The 13,631-nt window shown below is 57.8% G+C and overlaps 2 protein-coding genes across 13 annotated transcripts in view; one reads left to right on the top strand and one right to left on the bottom strand.

Moving 5' to 3' along the window:
* Window positions 1-927: 927 nt before the first annotated feature.
* Window positions 928-4,120, top strand: ISLR (immunoglobulin superfamily containing leucine rich repeat). 2 transcript variants are annotated; one of them, XM_068555449.1, is made up of 2 exons: window positions 928-1,240; window positions 2,070-4,120. In XM_068555449.1, the coding sequence occupies exon 2, from the start codon at window positions 2,078-2,080 to the stop codon at window positions 3,362-3,364; it is 1,287 nt and encodes a 428-aa protein (XP_068411550.1). In that variant the 5' UTR covers window positions 928-1,240; window positions 2,070-2,077; the 3' UTR covers window positions 3,365-4,120. The 2 variants fall into 2 exon arrangements, with proteins under 2 accessions (XP_068411550.1, XP_068411543.1); XM_068555442.1 differs by lacking the exon at window positions 928-1,240 and adding an exon at window positions 1,756-1,873.
* Window positions 4,121-6,501: 2,381 nt separating this feature from the next.
* The window catches only part of STRA6 (signaling receptor and transporter of retinol STRA6), a 29,266-nt gene continuing 22,136 nt past the window's right edge, over window positions 6,502-13,631 (bottom strand). For 10 of the 11 annotated variants that reach the window (XM_068555493.1, XM_068555537.1, XM_068555529.1 and 7 more), the window contains 8 exons: window positions 11,873-11,948; window positions 10,701-10,834; window positions 9,444-9,561; window positions 9,253-9,354; window positions 8,444-8,607; window positions 8,031-8,180; window positions 7,194-7,365; window positions 6,502-6,709 (listed from right to left, as the gene is read on the bottom strand). In XM_068555493.1, coding sequence (XP_068411594.1) covers window positions 7,196-7,365; window positions 8,031-8,180; window positions 8,444-8,607; window positions 9,253-9,354; window positions 9,444-9,561; window positions 10,701-10,834; window positions 11,873-11,948 — 914 coding nt within the window. In that variant the 3' untranslated portion in view covers window positions 6,502-6,709; window positions 7,194-7,195. Of the gene's footprint in view, window positions 6,710-7,193; window positions 7,366-8,030; window positions 8,181-8,443; window positions 8,608-9,252; window positions 9,355-9,443; window positions 9,562-10,700; window positions 10,835-11,872; window positions 11,949-13,631 lie in introns of those variants that run through there. The other variant, XR_011075413.1, reaches the window with a different exon arrangement.

The following is a 13,631-nucleotide window of genomic DNA, read 5'->3' on the forward strand; positions in this document are numbered from 1 at the left end:
CCAGGTGGATAGTCCTGGGTGATGGAACCATCTCTGTGAGCCTGAGTGTCTCAGAATCCCAGTCTGGAAACTGAAGCCCAGCTGGTTCCTGTCCGGAGTTTTCTTTTACCCGCTTGGAGCCCAGTCACACCCCTGCCTTCCGCCCACCCCTCCCAGCCCAGTGGGGAGCCAGGGCTGGAGCCTTGGAGCCTGGGGACCTCCCAGGACAGCCCAGCCTCAGAGCCAGCAGGCAGGCCTGACACGGGCGGGCCAGGAGGATGTGTTTTCTTACAAAAACAGCTCTAACGTTTTGGCTTCTTACTGAGGCTTCGGAGCATCGTGGGTGTTTTATACACTTTGGCCTCAGCTTTTCACTGGAACACACCCACCACCCACACACACACACACACACACAGTCACAGATATGCACACTCACTTCTACACATAAACATGCACACACACACGCCCAAATATACAAACAGACCCACATACACCCACACAAACACAGAGACACACAAAGACTCAGCCTCACACCTACACAAATACACACACCCAAACATTTCCAAACACACAAATTCACCCATACATGGTCTCACACCCACACCCACACAAACACACATACAAACTCATCTGCACATAGAGATGTCACACCGACACTCAGACATGCACACACAAGTGGACACACAATCCCTCACACGGTCTCAGCTTGGAGAATGCCCCCACCACCGTGCATTTTTTTCTTGCTCAAAGTGAGGTTAGAAGTCTCCCACCTTCCACGGGATTCAGTTTCTCACCCTTCCCCCCACAAAAATCCTTCTGGCCACATCTTTTCTTGGGTCTTGTCCAGCTAGTGCTGTGTCTTTAAGGAAGCTGAAGCTGCTAAAAGTGAGAGAGAGGAAAAAAAAAAATCAAAAAATTTGGCATCTTTTCCCCCTCAAGTTTCTGGTGTCACTTATGAAACACGGGTCCTTGTTGTTGCAGAAAAGCAGTTGTTTTGCTGGAAGGAGGAAGTATACGGGCTGCCTGGGCTCCCTTCCTGCAGCCTCTTCTCAGCAGACGGTCTCAGGTACCCTGTCCGGATAAGGAAAGGGCAGGCCCAGGTGTGCAGACTGAAGGTGGGGCAGGGGCCAGGCTGCCCCTTCCTCCAGCATCTTCATCTTCCCTTGGCCCTGCAGACTGTCCAGGGCTAACTCTTCCTTTGTTGCTTTTTTGGTTCCATCTTAGAAGAGGCTCTGCTTGATTAAGAAAAAGTAGTTTGAAGGTAAGCCAGCTGGAAGAGGGCTCCAAGGGCCAGTGGGAGGAGAGGGCAGCCTGCTGGGCACAGGGGCTGGGCTCCCCTGGGCACTTTCCTGTTGGTTTGGGGTGCTTGGGACAACCCTTTGCTTGGATCTGTCCAGGGGGGCCTCAGTCCCTCTAACAACTGCAGCCCTGGAAATCTCAGCAGTATTTGGGTTGAGCCACTGGCCTCACCCAAGCCAGCTGAGAGGTCCTGGCAGGGGTTTATTTAGGCAGCTGCCTGGCGTAGTTTGAACCGAATAGGCCAAGGGTGTGATTCTGTAGAAAGGGTCTGGTGTCTGCTGTGGTCACGGGCTGGTAGGAGCGGGAGAGCGGTGGGTGGGGCGGATGGGGGTGGTGTGCACTGCACAAGGGGCCTTGTCTAGGCCGGGGCAAAGCATACCTATGGGGGGCTCTAGTGGGAGGGACTGCGGCCAGGATGTGGGAGGGCAGGAGGGAGGTTCTGCCGAGTGCTGGGGGGAGGAGGTGGCTGGAAAACAGATTTCAAGCCATAAAGTCAGCTAGGAGCTGGCCGAGGCAGGGAGAGCTCTCTGCTCAGAGAAGGAGCTGGGGTCCTCTTCCGTCCGGTCTTCACCCGCTCCTGACTGCATGACCTCGGGCAAGTCCTGGACCTTCTTTGGGCCTCAGTCTCCCCTTCTATAGAATGGGGGTGGTGGGCTAGGTGGTGTTGGGTCTTAGCTGGATGATGCTGGCAGGTCCTTCTGATGGGGAAGAGCTCTGGGTCGGGGTGCTGAGAGTGACGAGTGCCTTCTGCGTGTCCTCGGGGTCACCTTGGTGGCATGTCTTCTCTGCAGGAGGTAGGATGCAGGAGCTGCGTCTGCTGTGCTGGGTGGTCCTTGTGGGCCTGGTGCAGGCCTGTCCCGAGTCCTGCGACTGTGGGGAAAAGTACGGCTTCCAGATCGCCGACTGTGCCTACCGTGACCTGGAGGCCGTGCCACCCGGCTTCCCGGCCAACGTGACCACATTGAGCCTGTCGGCCAACCGGCTGCCGAGCTTACCAGAGGGCGCCTTCAGGGAGGTGCCCCTGCTGCAGTCGCTGTGGCTGGCGCACAATGAGATCCGCAGGGTGGCTGCTGGTGCCCTGGCCCCTCTGGGCCAACTCAAGAGCCTGGACCTCAGCCACAATCTCATCTCTGACTTTGCCTGGAGCGACCTGAACAACCTCAGTGCCCTCCAGTTGCTCAAGATGGATAGCAACGAGCTGACCTTCATCCCCCGCGATGCCTTCCGCAGCCTTCGTGCCCTGCGCTCCCTGCAGCTCAATCACAACCGCTTGCACACGCTGGCAGAGGGCACCTTCGCACCGCTCACCGCGCTGTCCCACCTGCAGATCAACGATAACCCCTTCGACTGTACCTGCGGCATCGTGTGGTTCAAGACGTGGGCCCTGACCACTGCTGTGTCCATCCCAGAGCAGGATAACATCACCTGCACTTCACCCCACGTGCTCAAGGGCACACGGCTGAACCGCCTGCTGCCGCTGCCTTGCTCGGCACCCTCGGTGCAGCTCACTTACCAGCCCAGCCAGGACGGCGCCGAGCTGCGTCCTGGCTTCGTGCTGGCGCTCCACTGCGACGTGGACGGGCAACCAGCCCCCCAGCTCCACTGGCACATCCAGACGCCCGGTGGCACCGTGGAGATTGCCAGCCCCAACGTGGGTGCCGATGGGCGTGCCCTGCCCGGTGTCCTGGCAGCCAGCAGCCGGCCGCGCTTTCAGGCCTTTGTCAATGGCAGCCTGCTCATCCCCGACTTCGGCAAGCTGGAGGAGGGCACCTATAGCTGCCTGGCCACCAACGAGCTGGGCAGTGCGGAGAGCTCGGTGAACGTGGCACTGGCCACACCAGGCGAGGGCGGCGAGGATGCACTGGGGCGCAGGTTCCATGGCAAAGCGGCCGAGGGTAAGGGCTGCTACACGGTTGACAATGAGGTGCAGCCGTCGGGTCCTGAGGACAACGTCGTCATCATCTACCTCAGCCGTACTGGGGGCCCTGAGGCTGCAGCAGCGGGAGGAGGGATCTCTGGGAAGCAGCCCCCAGGGCTGCTTCTGCTGGGCCAGAGCCTCCTCCTCCTCTTCCTCACTTCCTTCTAGCCCCACCCCCACCCAGGCTGGGCTGGAGCAGGCCCAAGGCCTCGCTGACTCCTGCCCCTGACACTGCAGCCGTCCCTTACAAGTGCTGCAGGGGTCTGGGCTCGGCGACTCTCGAAGCCTGCATCGGGGACTTCCCATCTTCCTACCTCCCTTTCTCATCTCTTCTGGAACACTCACCGCCCCAACTTCTAGACTTGCTCAAAGCTAGTGACTAGGACAGAATTTGATCCCGTAACTCACCGTCTACGGTGCTAATTGCTGCTAATCACAATGCGCATGCTCCCTTCTCAGGGGCAGCGTGCTGACCAACGGCGGGAGGGGGGGGGCACTCACTGATGGAATTCTGGGCACTGGGACTGGCAAGCTGCTGAAGGCTATGGGTGGGGCTTGGGGCTTGGGTCTTGGGGCTTGGCAGGGAGGTAGGCTGAAGCAGACAGGGTACAGGAGATGTAGAGTAGGATGTAGCGGAAGTGGCTGGCGTGGCTTTGAGGCTCTCTGACCTGCTTGAGCTCCTGCTGACCTTTGGTGTTCTCTGACGACTTGGGGGCTTGGGAGGCTCTGCCCTCATCTCAGACAGGACTGGAGTATCCAGAATGTCATTCATCTCCTCACCCTTCCTCCCTCAGCGTGCCCCTCCATCCTGGACACCTGCCCTGCCTTCCTCTCCAGGTATGCATCTGTAGCCTGCCCCTCCAGAGAGGTCAGGCAGCCTGGGGGCGGCAGAGAAATAAACAGCATTTCTGATGCTCCCCTGCATCTGCCTGGTGTTTTGTCTGGGTCTAGGGGCCCCCCGGTGGAGGACAGGACTGAAGCTGGAGTCAGGACAGCCAGCCTGCCTGTCCACATGTTCGGAGCCTGTGGGGCAGGGAGGGGTGGCCCGGTGGTGGGCTCAGGGCTGGGTTGAGCTGCGGATGTTCTCCTCCACCCCCCACCTAGCCCACGGCACAAACGGGGGCATGAACCTGACAACCATTGCAAAGGCTTCCCTGGGGTCCCTGAGCAGTGGCCTGAAGGAGGTGTTTTGGAGGAGGCATAGGGGAAATCAAGTGCCTGGGTTGTGGCCTCTCTTCCCAGTCCTGCTCCTGGAAGAGATGTTAGGGAACAGTGAGGAAAGCGGGGACAGGCAAGGCAAGATAGAGGGGAGAGAGAAGGGAGGAGAGAGGCGATGTAGGATGGGGTGAGAGGGAAAGAGAAAGACCCAGAGAGACTGAGGACAAGAGAACATATTTGAAGGAGAAGTCAGAGGAAATGAATGGTACTTCCTCCCACATTTCCAGAAAGAGGAAATAGTATTCCTGGAGGAAAGTCTTCTCCTCACAGAGCAGGGGGATCAGGAACTGACTTGGGGGGTGGAGGGCCTGGCAGCAACCTGTGGGTCTCTTAGGATGAGGTCAGAACCTAGAGACCGTAGAACCTGTGCTGGGTCAGAGATGCGTCTCTCTACTGCCTTCATCCCTGACCCTTTCCCGATCAAATGGTGCTATGCATAGGGACAAGACCCCATGAGAGAGGCTCTGAAGCCTCTGACTAGAGCCCCCAGAACTGCTGAGTCCAGCAAAGTGGAGGCAGGGAGGCCAAGGAACGTGGGGTAGCAGTTGTGAGCCTTGGAGGCTGGCCAGCCCCGCTTCCTCCTCCTTCCACATACAGCACCTCCCCATCCCCCCTGGTCAGCTTGCAGCTCCTGCTGAGCTGCTGTCACCAGAGCACATGTCAAGGATGACTGCACCTCTAATGGAAAGCAGCAGGATGGTGCCGAGTCCCCTGTGCTGTGCCGCTTTGGGTAAGTCACTGCCCATCTCTGGACCTCAGTTTCCTCAGAAAACAAAGGATGGGCTAGGATATGGTAACTCATTGACTCTGATTATCTAAGGCTTGATAATCCTAACCCAGCTTGGACCCCTTGACATCTCTGGCTCCATTCACAGCTGAGCAAGCTTGGCTTCTTGGAGTAGGATGTGGGCCTAAGACCTGAGTCAGGGGCAGCTGGGGAACATTTGTGCTCTGAATGAACTAGCTACTCGCTTGTTTTAAAGTCATCCATGGCCCCCCATGCCCTCAAGGTGAAGCCCGAGTTCCCCAGCCAGATGTTCGTGGCCCCTCTGACTGGCTCTCTAAAGTCACCCCTCCCCACCTCTCTTAGAATGGCTAATTAATTGTTCCTTTAACAGTCTGCGATGTCTCATCCTCTGTACGTTTACTTATACTGTTCCATCAGTCTGGACACCTTTCTCCTGTTCCTCACTTGGCTAAGTCAGCTTTTGAGAGTCGGCTGAGGTACCACCTCCTCCAGAAAGCCTTCCTGGATGCTTTTCCCTCACCCCCCCCCCAATTTGGACTAGGCCCCCTCCTCTGGCTCACACAGTCCTGAGTGTCCAGTGTCCCAGCCTGATGACACTCTATTATGACTCTGTTTCCATATTAAGGGCAGAGACCCAGTCTGCCTTCTCATTCCTGAGACCCCCGTCAATCACTAACACAGGGCTAGGAAGACATTTTTCAGTGGGCTGCAGTGGGATCAGACCCTGCCCTCTTTGCCCTCTTCCTGGGCATCCTCGAAGGGGGGTTGAGGCTCCCTGGCCCTGCCTGGCTTCCTGCAAGTTTGAGGCTGTAGCTTGGGTGCAGGAATGTGGTGTAATTGTGCAGATATTTCTGGAGGCCCCACTGATCCAGCTGTGTGGGGTGGCCACATCTGCCCCACCCTCGGTAGCCCCAGCCCCACAGTGGCCCCCAAACCCTCACTCATACATGCCCGCACCTCAGTCCCCAGCAGGGGGAGGGACCCCCTCAGCTGTCCTCCCTTCTGCATACTAGTCTCCTCCTACCTCCGTACCTTTATTCATATTGTCTCCCCATCTCTTGAAATCTCTCCTCCTCCCCAAATCCTGCTCGTTCTCGAAGACCCAGAATCAGTCCTACTTCCGAAGTCAATGCTCGCACAGCTCAGGGGTGGCACCATAGGTCCCCAGTCTCTCCACCACCCCAAGGGATGTGGCCATGGTTCCCGTTCTGCCCCCCACCCAATGCCCAGCCCAGCATTGACCAGAGTACCCCAACCCCACCCAAGCCCCATAAACAGTGTTGACTGACCGAGATGCCGGGCGGTTTTCCCCACGTACCGCTCCCCTTCAGGAAGACTGTTTCTTGGGGACAAGTTTATTACAGGGGACACACTAACCTCTTTCATAATATCTAAAGGCATACCAGCTACAAAAATATCAGGCTCTCAAGTGTGGCCAGCTCAGTGTGGGGCCTGGTTTGAGCCGTGACTGCTGCCAGGTAGGAGACCGCGGCTTCCTCCTGGGCTGCCTTGCAGGCCACCGGGCCCCCCAGGAGGAACGGGGAAATCTGCAGGAGAGAGGAAGCGCTGTGTCTGGTCACGGTGGTGTGTTCCGAGGCTGAGTGGGCCCAGCTGGAATCCTAGGTTGTCCGGACCTGCATCACCAGCCCCGGTCAGGAGAAGGCTTTTGTGAAGCCTGAAGGCTGGCGGCAGAGCCAGCGTGGGGAGGGGCCTGGATGTGGCCGACCCGCTTCCACTGGCTCCTGGACCAAGGGCCTAAACCACCGATTGCTTTCTCCAGAGCCCTAGCTGGCTTCCCAAGGTCAAGGGGGCAGACCAGAGCCTTCCCAAAGCTTGAGGCTCATAATGCTGACAGACTTCCACCCAAGCAAAGCAACCCCCGGCTGGCCCTGAACCCCCGGGACCTGCTGACAGAGCTGGTGCCAAGCAGAGAGGCTGCCATGGCTGGAGTGATGACTCTGGGAGAGCTGGGGGGGGAGTGGGCTGGGAGGATGGGAAGTGCTCCAGCACAGGCGGTGTGGCCTCCCCCACCTTCAGGGCTGGGCACCGTTGGCCCGGGCATCTGATAGGGCTGTCTTCCGGAAGGCCTGCAGGGCTGGGTTGTGCAGCAGCGTGTATGCCAGACCCCAGCGGGCCCTGCCTCGGCCTACCCTGGGCCCCGCTCCCTTGGCCACCCGGTCCTTGGTCTGCAGCAACTGCATCCCTGAAAAGAGACCTTCCGTGAGTCACTCAACACACACCCAGCCAAGCCCCACCCCCAGCACCAAGACCTGAGCAGAGTCTGAAAACCCCTTGTGTATGTAGGGTGAGGGAGGCCGAGACTGGGGCTCCAGGTGCCCGTTCACAGGGTGGGAAGCCAGGAGAGTGTGCGGTGCAGAAGGGTGTTTGTTGAGGCTCAGGTGTCATCCTCTGGGTAGCCAGCAGAAGAGGGAAAGGATGAGCTCTGTGGAGGGGGCTGGAGGCAGGGCTGGGACAAGGGTCTGGAGCCAGCGTAGCGTCCCCCTCCCTACTACACACGTCCCAGGCAGCAGGGCGGGGGAGGAGGTACTGCTTAGGAGAGGCAGGGGCTGGCCTGGGGTGGTAGGGGTGACAGAGCCCCTTAGCTCTGAGACTGTCTGATTCTCCACGTGAGGAGTGAGTGTGTGTGCACACACATGACAGAAAGTGTGTGTATGTTAGTATTATGGGAAAAATTACCCTGAGACGGACCCGGAGAATTCTCACTTCTTCTCTCCCACAGGCAGCCCAGAGAGGAAGTGGGCATTTTCCTAGCCCTCTCTCCCTTGCGTTGCTGGAGAGGGGGCGTGCCTCCTTCCTGGGAGAAGCCAGGTGGGCTCAATTTCCCCCATTGCCAGTGGAAAGGCTCACCTTCCTCTTCCTCCCCCAGACTGAGGCCATCCCGGGGGACCGTGCGGGGCTGGGGCCTCCGAGTTCGCAGGAGCAGGGCACAGAAGGCCATCAAGGCTGGATGTGACTGGCTGACCTCCATCTTCAAGAAGTTGCAGTATGTGTGGTAGCCTGGGTGGGTGGGGAAAGGCAGTGCTAGTGCGGGGAGGCCCCAGCCGGCACCTAACACAGACACAGGGAGTGCCCTGCACACACTGCATGTGAGCACGTGGGCACCTGAGCGTGTTGCACGTGCACTGCACATGGCCCCCTACACATACCCACAGCTTGGGGTTACAGACATCCTCTGTAGAGACTAGGTCAGGGCAGACCCTCCTGCACTGCTTGGGCAGCCTGAGCATCTCCTGCCCCCAGCTCCTGCCCAGTAACCTTACCGGGGTCGAAAGTGGCGGCTCTAGGTGGCAGCAGGCTGAGGTCCATCTGGCCAAGGTGGACAGCATTGTAGAGGGCGGAGAGGAGCACTCGCCAGGCGGCCATCGTGGCACCCACCAGCACATTGATGGGGAAGAGAAGGAAGGTGGCTGCATAGAGTGCTCGCCTGGGGTCAGGGAGAAGAGAGCTGAGGCAGGTCCTCACACAGAGTCCCTTCCTCAGCGTCAATGTCAGACCTAGATGACCACAACTGCCGTGTATTTGTTGATAACACCTCTGTGTACCCATCTTCTGGGCTGGGTCTGCTCTCTCCACCCAGCTCACCCATCCCACCCATCTGGGAGACAGAGGCCCAAGAGACTGGGTGACTTAGCTAAGGTTGTCTGGCTAGTCAGTGGGGTTTAAGTCCAGGTCCACCTGGATCTTTCTATGACCCTGGTGTCCCCACCTCCCTCCTCTGGGTCCCTTGTCCACTGACTCTAAGTCTCTCCTGGGGCCAAGGTCCTCCCACAGCCTAGCACAGAAATAATATTTCTGTTAACCTCCTTCCTGCAAAGGGGAGAGCAGTATTGATCCCCAAAACAGGAAAGGCTCATGGGGGTATTTCTGGCGCTGTGACAGGTAAACAGAGAGGTATTTTGGACTAAGCTGGGTCACTGACCCCTTTTAAGACAAGCTCTTTTTACTGCTCACTGGGCTCCCCATTAGAGAAAGGGGAAAGATGGCAGACGAGGGAGAAGGGCACAAAAAGAAAGCCACCGAAGAAGCAGCTGAGGGCCTAAGGGATGTGCAAGCCCAGGAGCCACCTCACCGGTTGGTCAGCTCTGGACGTCCATGGTGAGTGTCTAGGAAGACCCAGTGGGCTGCCATGTTCTGCAGGGTCACAGCCAGGGCCAAGGTCAGCCAGAAGGGCCTGTGGGGGGTGAGGGGATGGGGAGGGTGTCGCTATTAGTGGTCCTCGGGGAAGCAGTCCCAGAGCCCTCGGCCCCTTGCCTCACTCACCATGAGGACTTCAGGGACCGGAGGAGCAGAAGATTCCTGCCGTGGAGCACGGGCATGAACACCAAGAAGGCAAGGGCCAAGGTCCCCAGGAAGAAGAGGATCTGCTGCACCAGGAGCCCTGCCAGCATGGGGAGGAGAACAGGGCAAGGCATCAGCCCACCCTTGCCACTCCCAGGAGCCCAAGGCTTTGGAACTGGGCAGACCTGGTTTCAGATACCTGCTCTGCTGCTGCTTAGCTGTGCCACCTTGAGCAAGTTATTTTACCTCTCTGAGCCTTGGTTTCTTCCTCTGTAGATAAGGGGATAGCAGCCCCTACCCAGGAGGGCTGTTGTCAGGATCCAATGAGACAGTATCTGTGGCAACTCTTTGAAAACCACAGAGTGCTTTGCAAATGTTATTTTCCCCCAGTTGCTCCTGAGTCCTTGAGGACAAGACAGTATTTGAAATTAATGTTTGCATTCCTACTGGCCAAAGCCTGGCACATGGTAGGTACCTGAAAGTTGCCTATTGAAACAGTTGGCTAATTGTTTACATGGGATATGTACAAAAGGGTTTCAGAGGCATAAAGTTTACCTATACGAGGAATTATGACTTTTGGTGCTAGTGATTCATCTACCCCTTTATCATCTTTTTCCACCTCCGCCAGCAAGGTGAGAACTGAAGGAACCAGCGGCAGAGGGAGAAATCAGGCCCTTGCTTTGGCAACAATGGCCCCAGCCCCCTCACATTTGTAAGGACTTTATTCACTGCAGTGCCCAAGGGGAGAATCAGAAACTCGGAGCTTGGAGGGGTCCTTGAAGTTAATCTAGTCCAGTTCTCTCAGAGCAGGGCCCTCCTTGCGGCCCCCAACCATGGCCACATAACCATGCTTGAATACTCCCAGTGACAGGGATGACCTCCTGAGATAGCCCATCATGATCTTGCCCTCCCTTACAAGAGCAGGAATATGCCTCCTCGAACTTTCCAGCCCTGGGTCCCCTTCTGTGTAAACCCCTGGTGGCACCCAGGAGCCATCCTCATGTGATGGGTATCCTTTTAGCAAGGGCCCCTGCACCTACCCCCCCCCCACCCCACCTGTGTGGACTCCCTGAGGGCAGGGAAGGCAAGGCGGGTCCCTCCTCTTGCTTCTGCCCCAGGGTCAGCTCCAGCACAGGCAGACGCCCAGAGGCAGCCAAGACCTGCTGAGCACCCTCCCCTCCCCGACTCGGGCCAGTGGGGCCTGCCGAGGTCAGGTGGAGTGGGCAAGGGGGCGCTCACCAAGGCAGGTAAAAGCAGTCTGGTAGGCGGTGAAGCTCATCCAACAAAATATGGCCTGGCGGGAGGGGCGAGGGCTCTGGGGCCGGGGGCCCAGGTCCAGGGCGCCCCCTCGGTGCAGAGCTCGCAGGTTGGACCTGGGGTGGGAGTGAGGAAGCCAGCGATCTCAGGGAGCACACACGCTCCCTAATTTCCTGCTCTGGGCCAGCCTCTGGCTGAACTCCCAGTCTAAGTACAACCCACAGCCATGGGCAGGGAAGCCCAGAGCTGTGGGAGCCCAGAGGAGCTACTAACCCAGCCTGGGAGATCAGGGAGGGCTTCCCAGAGGAGGTGATGTCTGAGTTGCGTCTTAAAGGATGAATAAGACTAAGCTGGTGGGGGGCGGGGCAGGGATCAAGGGAGACAAATTAAGGCAGAAGGCTCAACCTGAGCCAAGTCAGGAACGTGGGACACAACAGTAGGGATGGAAAGTGATTTGCAGCTCGGCCATCAGGGCAGGAGGCAAGGTTCCAGGCAGGCAGAGGCTTGAGGGCCTTGATATGCCAGCCTAAGTAGAGCCAACCCTGTGAGAAAAGATCCTGGGGCAGGAACCCTGAGGCCTGATAAATGTACGGCATACGGACCAGCTCCCTGCTAAGTCCCTGGCCCTCCCCTCCCCACCCACTCTACTCCCAACTAGAAGCTTCTCTCCCTCTCTGCCCACATTTCCTCAGCGCTCCTTACCATTCACCATGAAAGGGCAAGGTAGGCGGCTTGGCATTCCATGTCCCACAATAATCTCTCTGGTGCCCCAGCGCCAGCCCGTCCACTCCTCACCCACACTTCACACTTGTTCTTGCCCACACAGTTCCTCCCGCCTGTGGCACCCTTCCTCCCTCATCTCCATTCCCAGGTAGCATGCCAGCTTTCCCAGGTGGCCCCACGCCAGCCCTTCATCAGCCGTACATCAGTCACAGATGTTTCTCCAACGGGACAGGGATGCCCCACCTTCTCCACCCACCACAGGGCAGCTGGGCAGCTGGGCTCAGTAACAGCCTGGTCCTGCAGGGACTCTCCCTCCCTCCAGCCCCAAGTTTTTCCCCACAGGCCTCCTGGGTCAGGGGTCCTGCAGGCCCACAGGGCTCTGACCCCTTCCCCACGTCTGCACCGGGGGGGAGTCAGAGCCTGTCACTAACCTGTGTGTCACCAGCGAGCGGGTCAGCATGAGGAAGGTGAGCAAGCAAGACAGAACCAAGGCCGAGATGTAGCAAACTGGAAGGTGGAAAGGGAGCAAAGTGGGAGGTCAGGGCCTGGGGGGTCTCCTGGGAGACCCCGAACTGCTGCCAGGGTGGTACCTGGGTGGGAGTTATCCCTGCCCCACGCCCTACTCTGAGCGGAGGCCTCTTGTCACATCCCCTGTTCTCAGATCCAGTACAAGTCGATGACCTTGGTTGACCAATACTGCCAGGTGACATCTGGTGGCCAAGACAGAGAGAGGCCAGCTCTGAGGCTGCAGACCTGGCCCTCACCCTGGTCTTGCTGCTTCCATTGCTGTGTGACCCCCAGTGAGAGACTCCATCCAATGTGGCATCCGCCTTCAGCTCCATGGCTTCCTGGCTGTGTGGGCTTCAGGGGGTCATTTCATCTCCCATCCTCAGCTTGCCCATGCCGGGCACACTGCTGGGCTGCCCATCTCCCAGCATGTTGTGAGCCATAAAACCCCATCAGGGCCTGCATCAATGGCCTTTGTTAAGATGTGAGCGCCTGTCAGTGTGGCCTGAGTCCATCAGAATGAGGGAAGTGACCACTGCTACCCATCTCCTCCCCGGGTCACCACCTTCCCTGTCCATGTGCACAGATCATGAGTTCCCTGTATCACCAGCAGCTGGGGGAGAATGCATGGTGTTGTGAACAAGCCTGGCATTTAGCATAGCAGGGATGCAGGGCTACAAACCTTCCACCCTATATCCACATCCAGTCTTACTCAACACCCTCATAGCAACCCCACAGGAGAGGCACAGGGAGACATGGGACCAACAAAGAAGCTGAGACTCAGAGAGAGGGCCTGACCCGCCAGCCACACTGCTAGGAAGTGACAGAGCAAGTGGTGCAATCATTTCCAAGCAGACCTAGAATGAGCCCAGGCTGTCTGCACTCTGATCTCATTAGTCAGCCAAGGGAAGCGTCCCTGGTTCCCATCAGAGACTCAGGAGGGGAGCAAACACACACGGGAGAGGCAAGCACTAGGTCCTTGTAGCCACAGGTTCTGGAGATGTGGGTCTCAGCACTGACAGCATATTAGGATCACCTGGAGCTGTTCAAATTCCCATGGCCCAGGCTGTACCGCAGGCCAATTACATCAGAATTTCTGGGCATAGGACCCAGGCCGTAGCTTTTGGGAAAGCAACCCCGGTAATTCCGATGTGCAGTCAGGGTTAAGAACCACTGAACTGGGTTTGTTTTTTCTTTTTCAAAGACAGAGCCTTAATGATCTATTTCAAACAGCAACTGATTGAAATCAATCAGCCAACGACATGTGTAGAGTTCCTGCTACAGTGGTTCTCAAACTCAGGCTGGCATCAGAATCGTGGGGAGGGCTTGTCCAATCACAGAGGCTGGGCCCTACCCTCAAGGTTTCTGAAGTCTGGCTTGAGCCTTGGGATTTCTTACAAGTTACCAGGTGATTCTCAGGCACAGCCAGTATTGAGGATGACCGCTACAGAAACCTGGGGCCAATCTGCCTGTCCCTGGCTCACTCCTCCGGGGGCAGAAGGGGGCACTTTTCTGAAACGTAAGGCTAGGAGAAAGCCCTGGGCAAGCGCAGCTCTGCCCTGTTCCATCTGCCCTCCTAGAGCCAACACGGTGCCAGCGAAGGTACATTCTGGACTGTTTCTGCCAGGAGGTGAGGAGCCTGCCTGCTGAGCCTGCCCAGGTGAGTGAATAGGTTAATTGGGG

This window comes from Eschrichtius robustus, chromosome 1 (assembly GCF_028021215.1).
Source record: "Eschrichtius robustus isolate mEscRob2 chromosome 1, mEscRob2.pri, whole genome shotgun sequence".
NCBI classification, from domain to species: Eukaryota; Metazoa; Chordata; class Mammalia; order Artiodactyla; family Eschrichtiidae; genus Eschrichtius; species Eschrichtius robustus.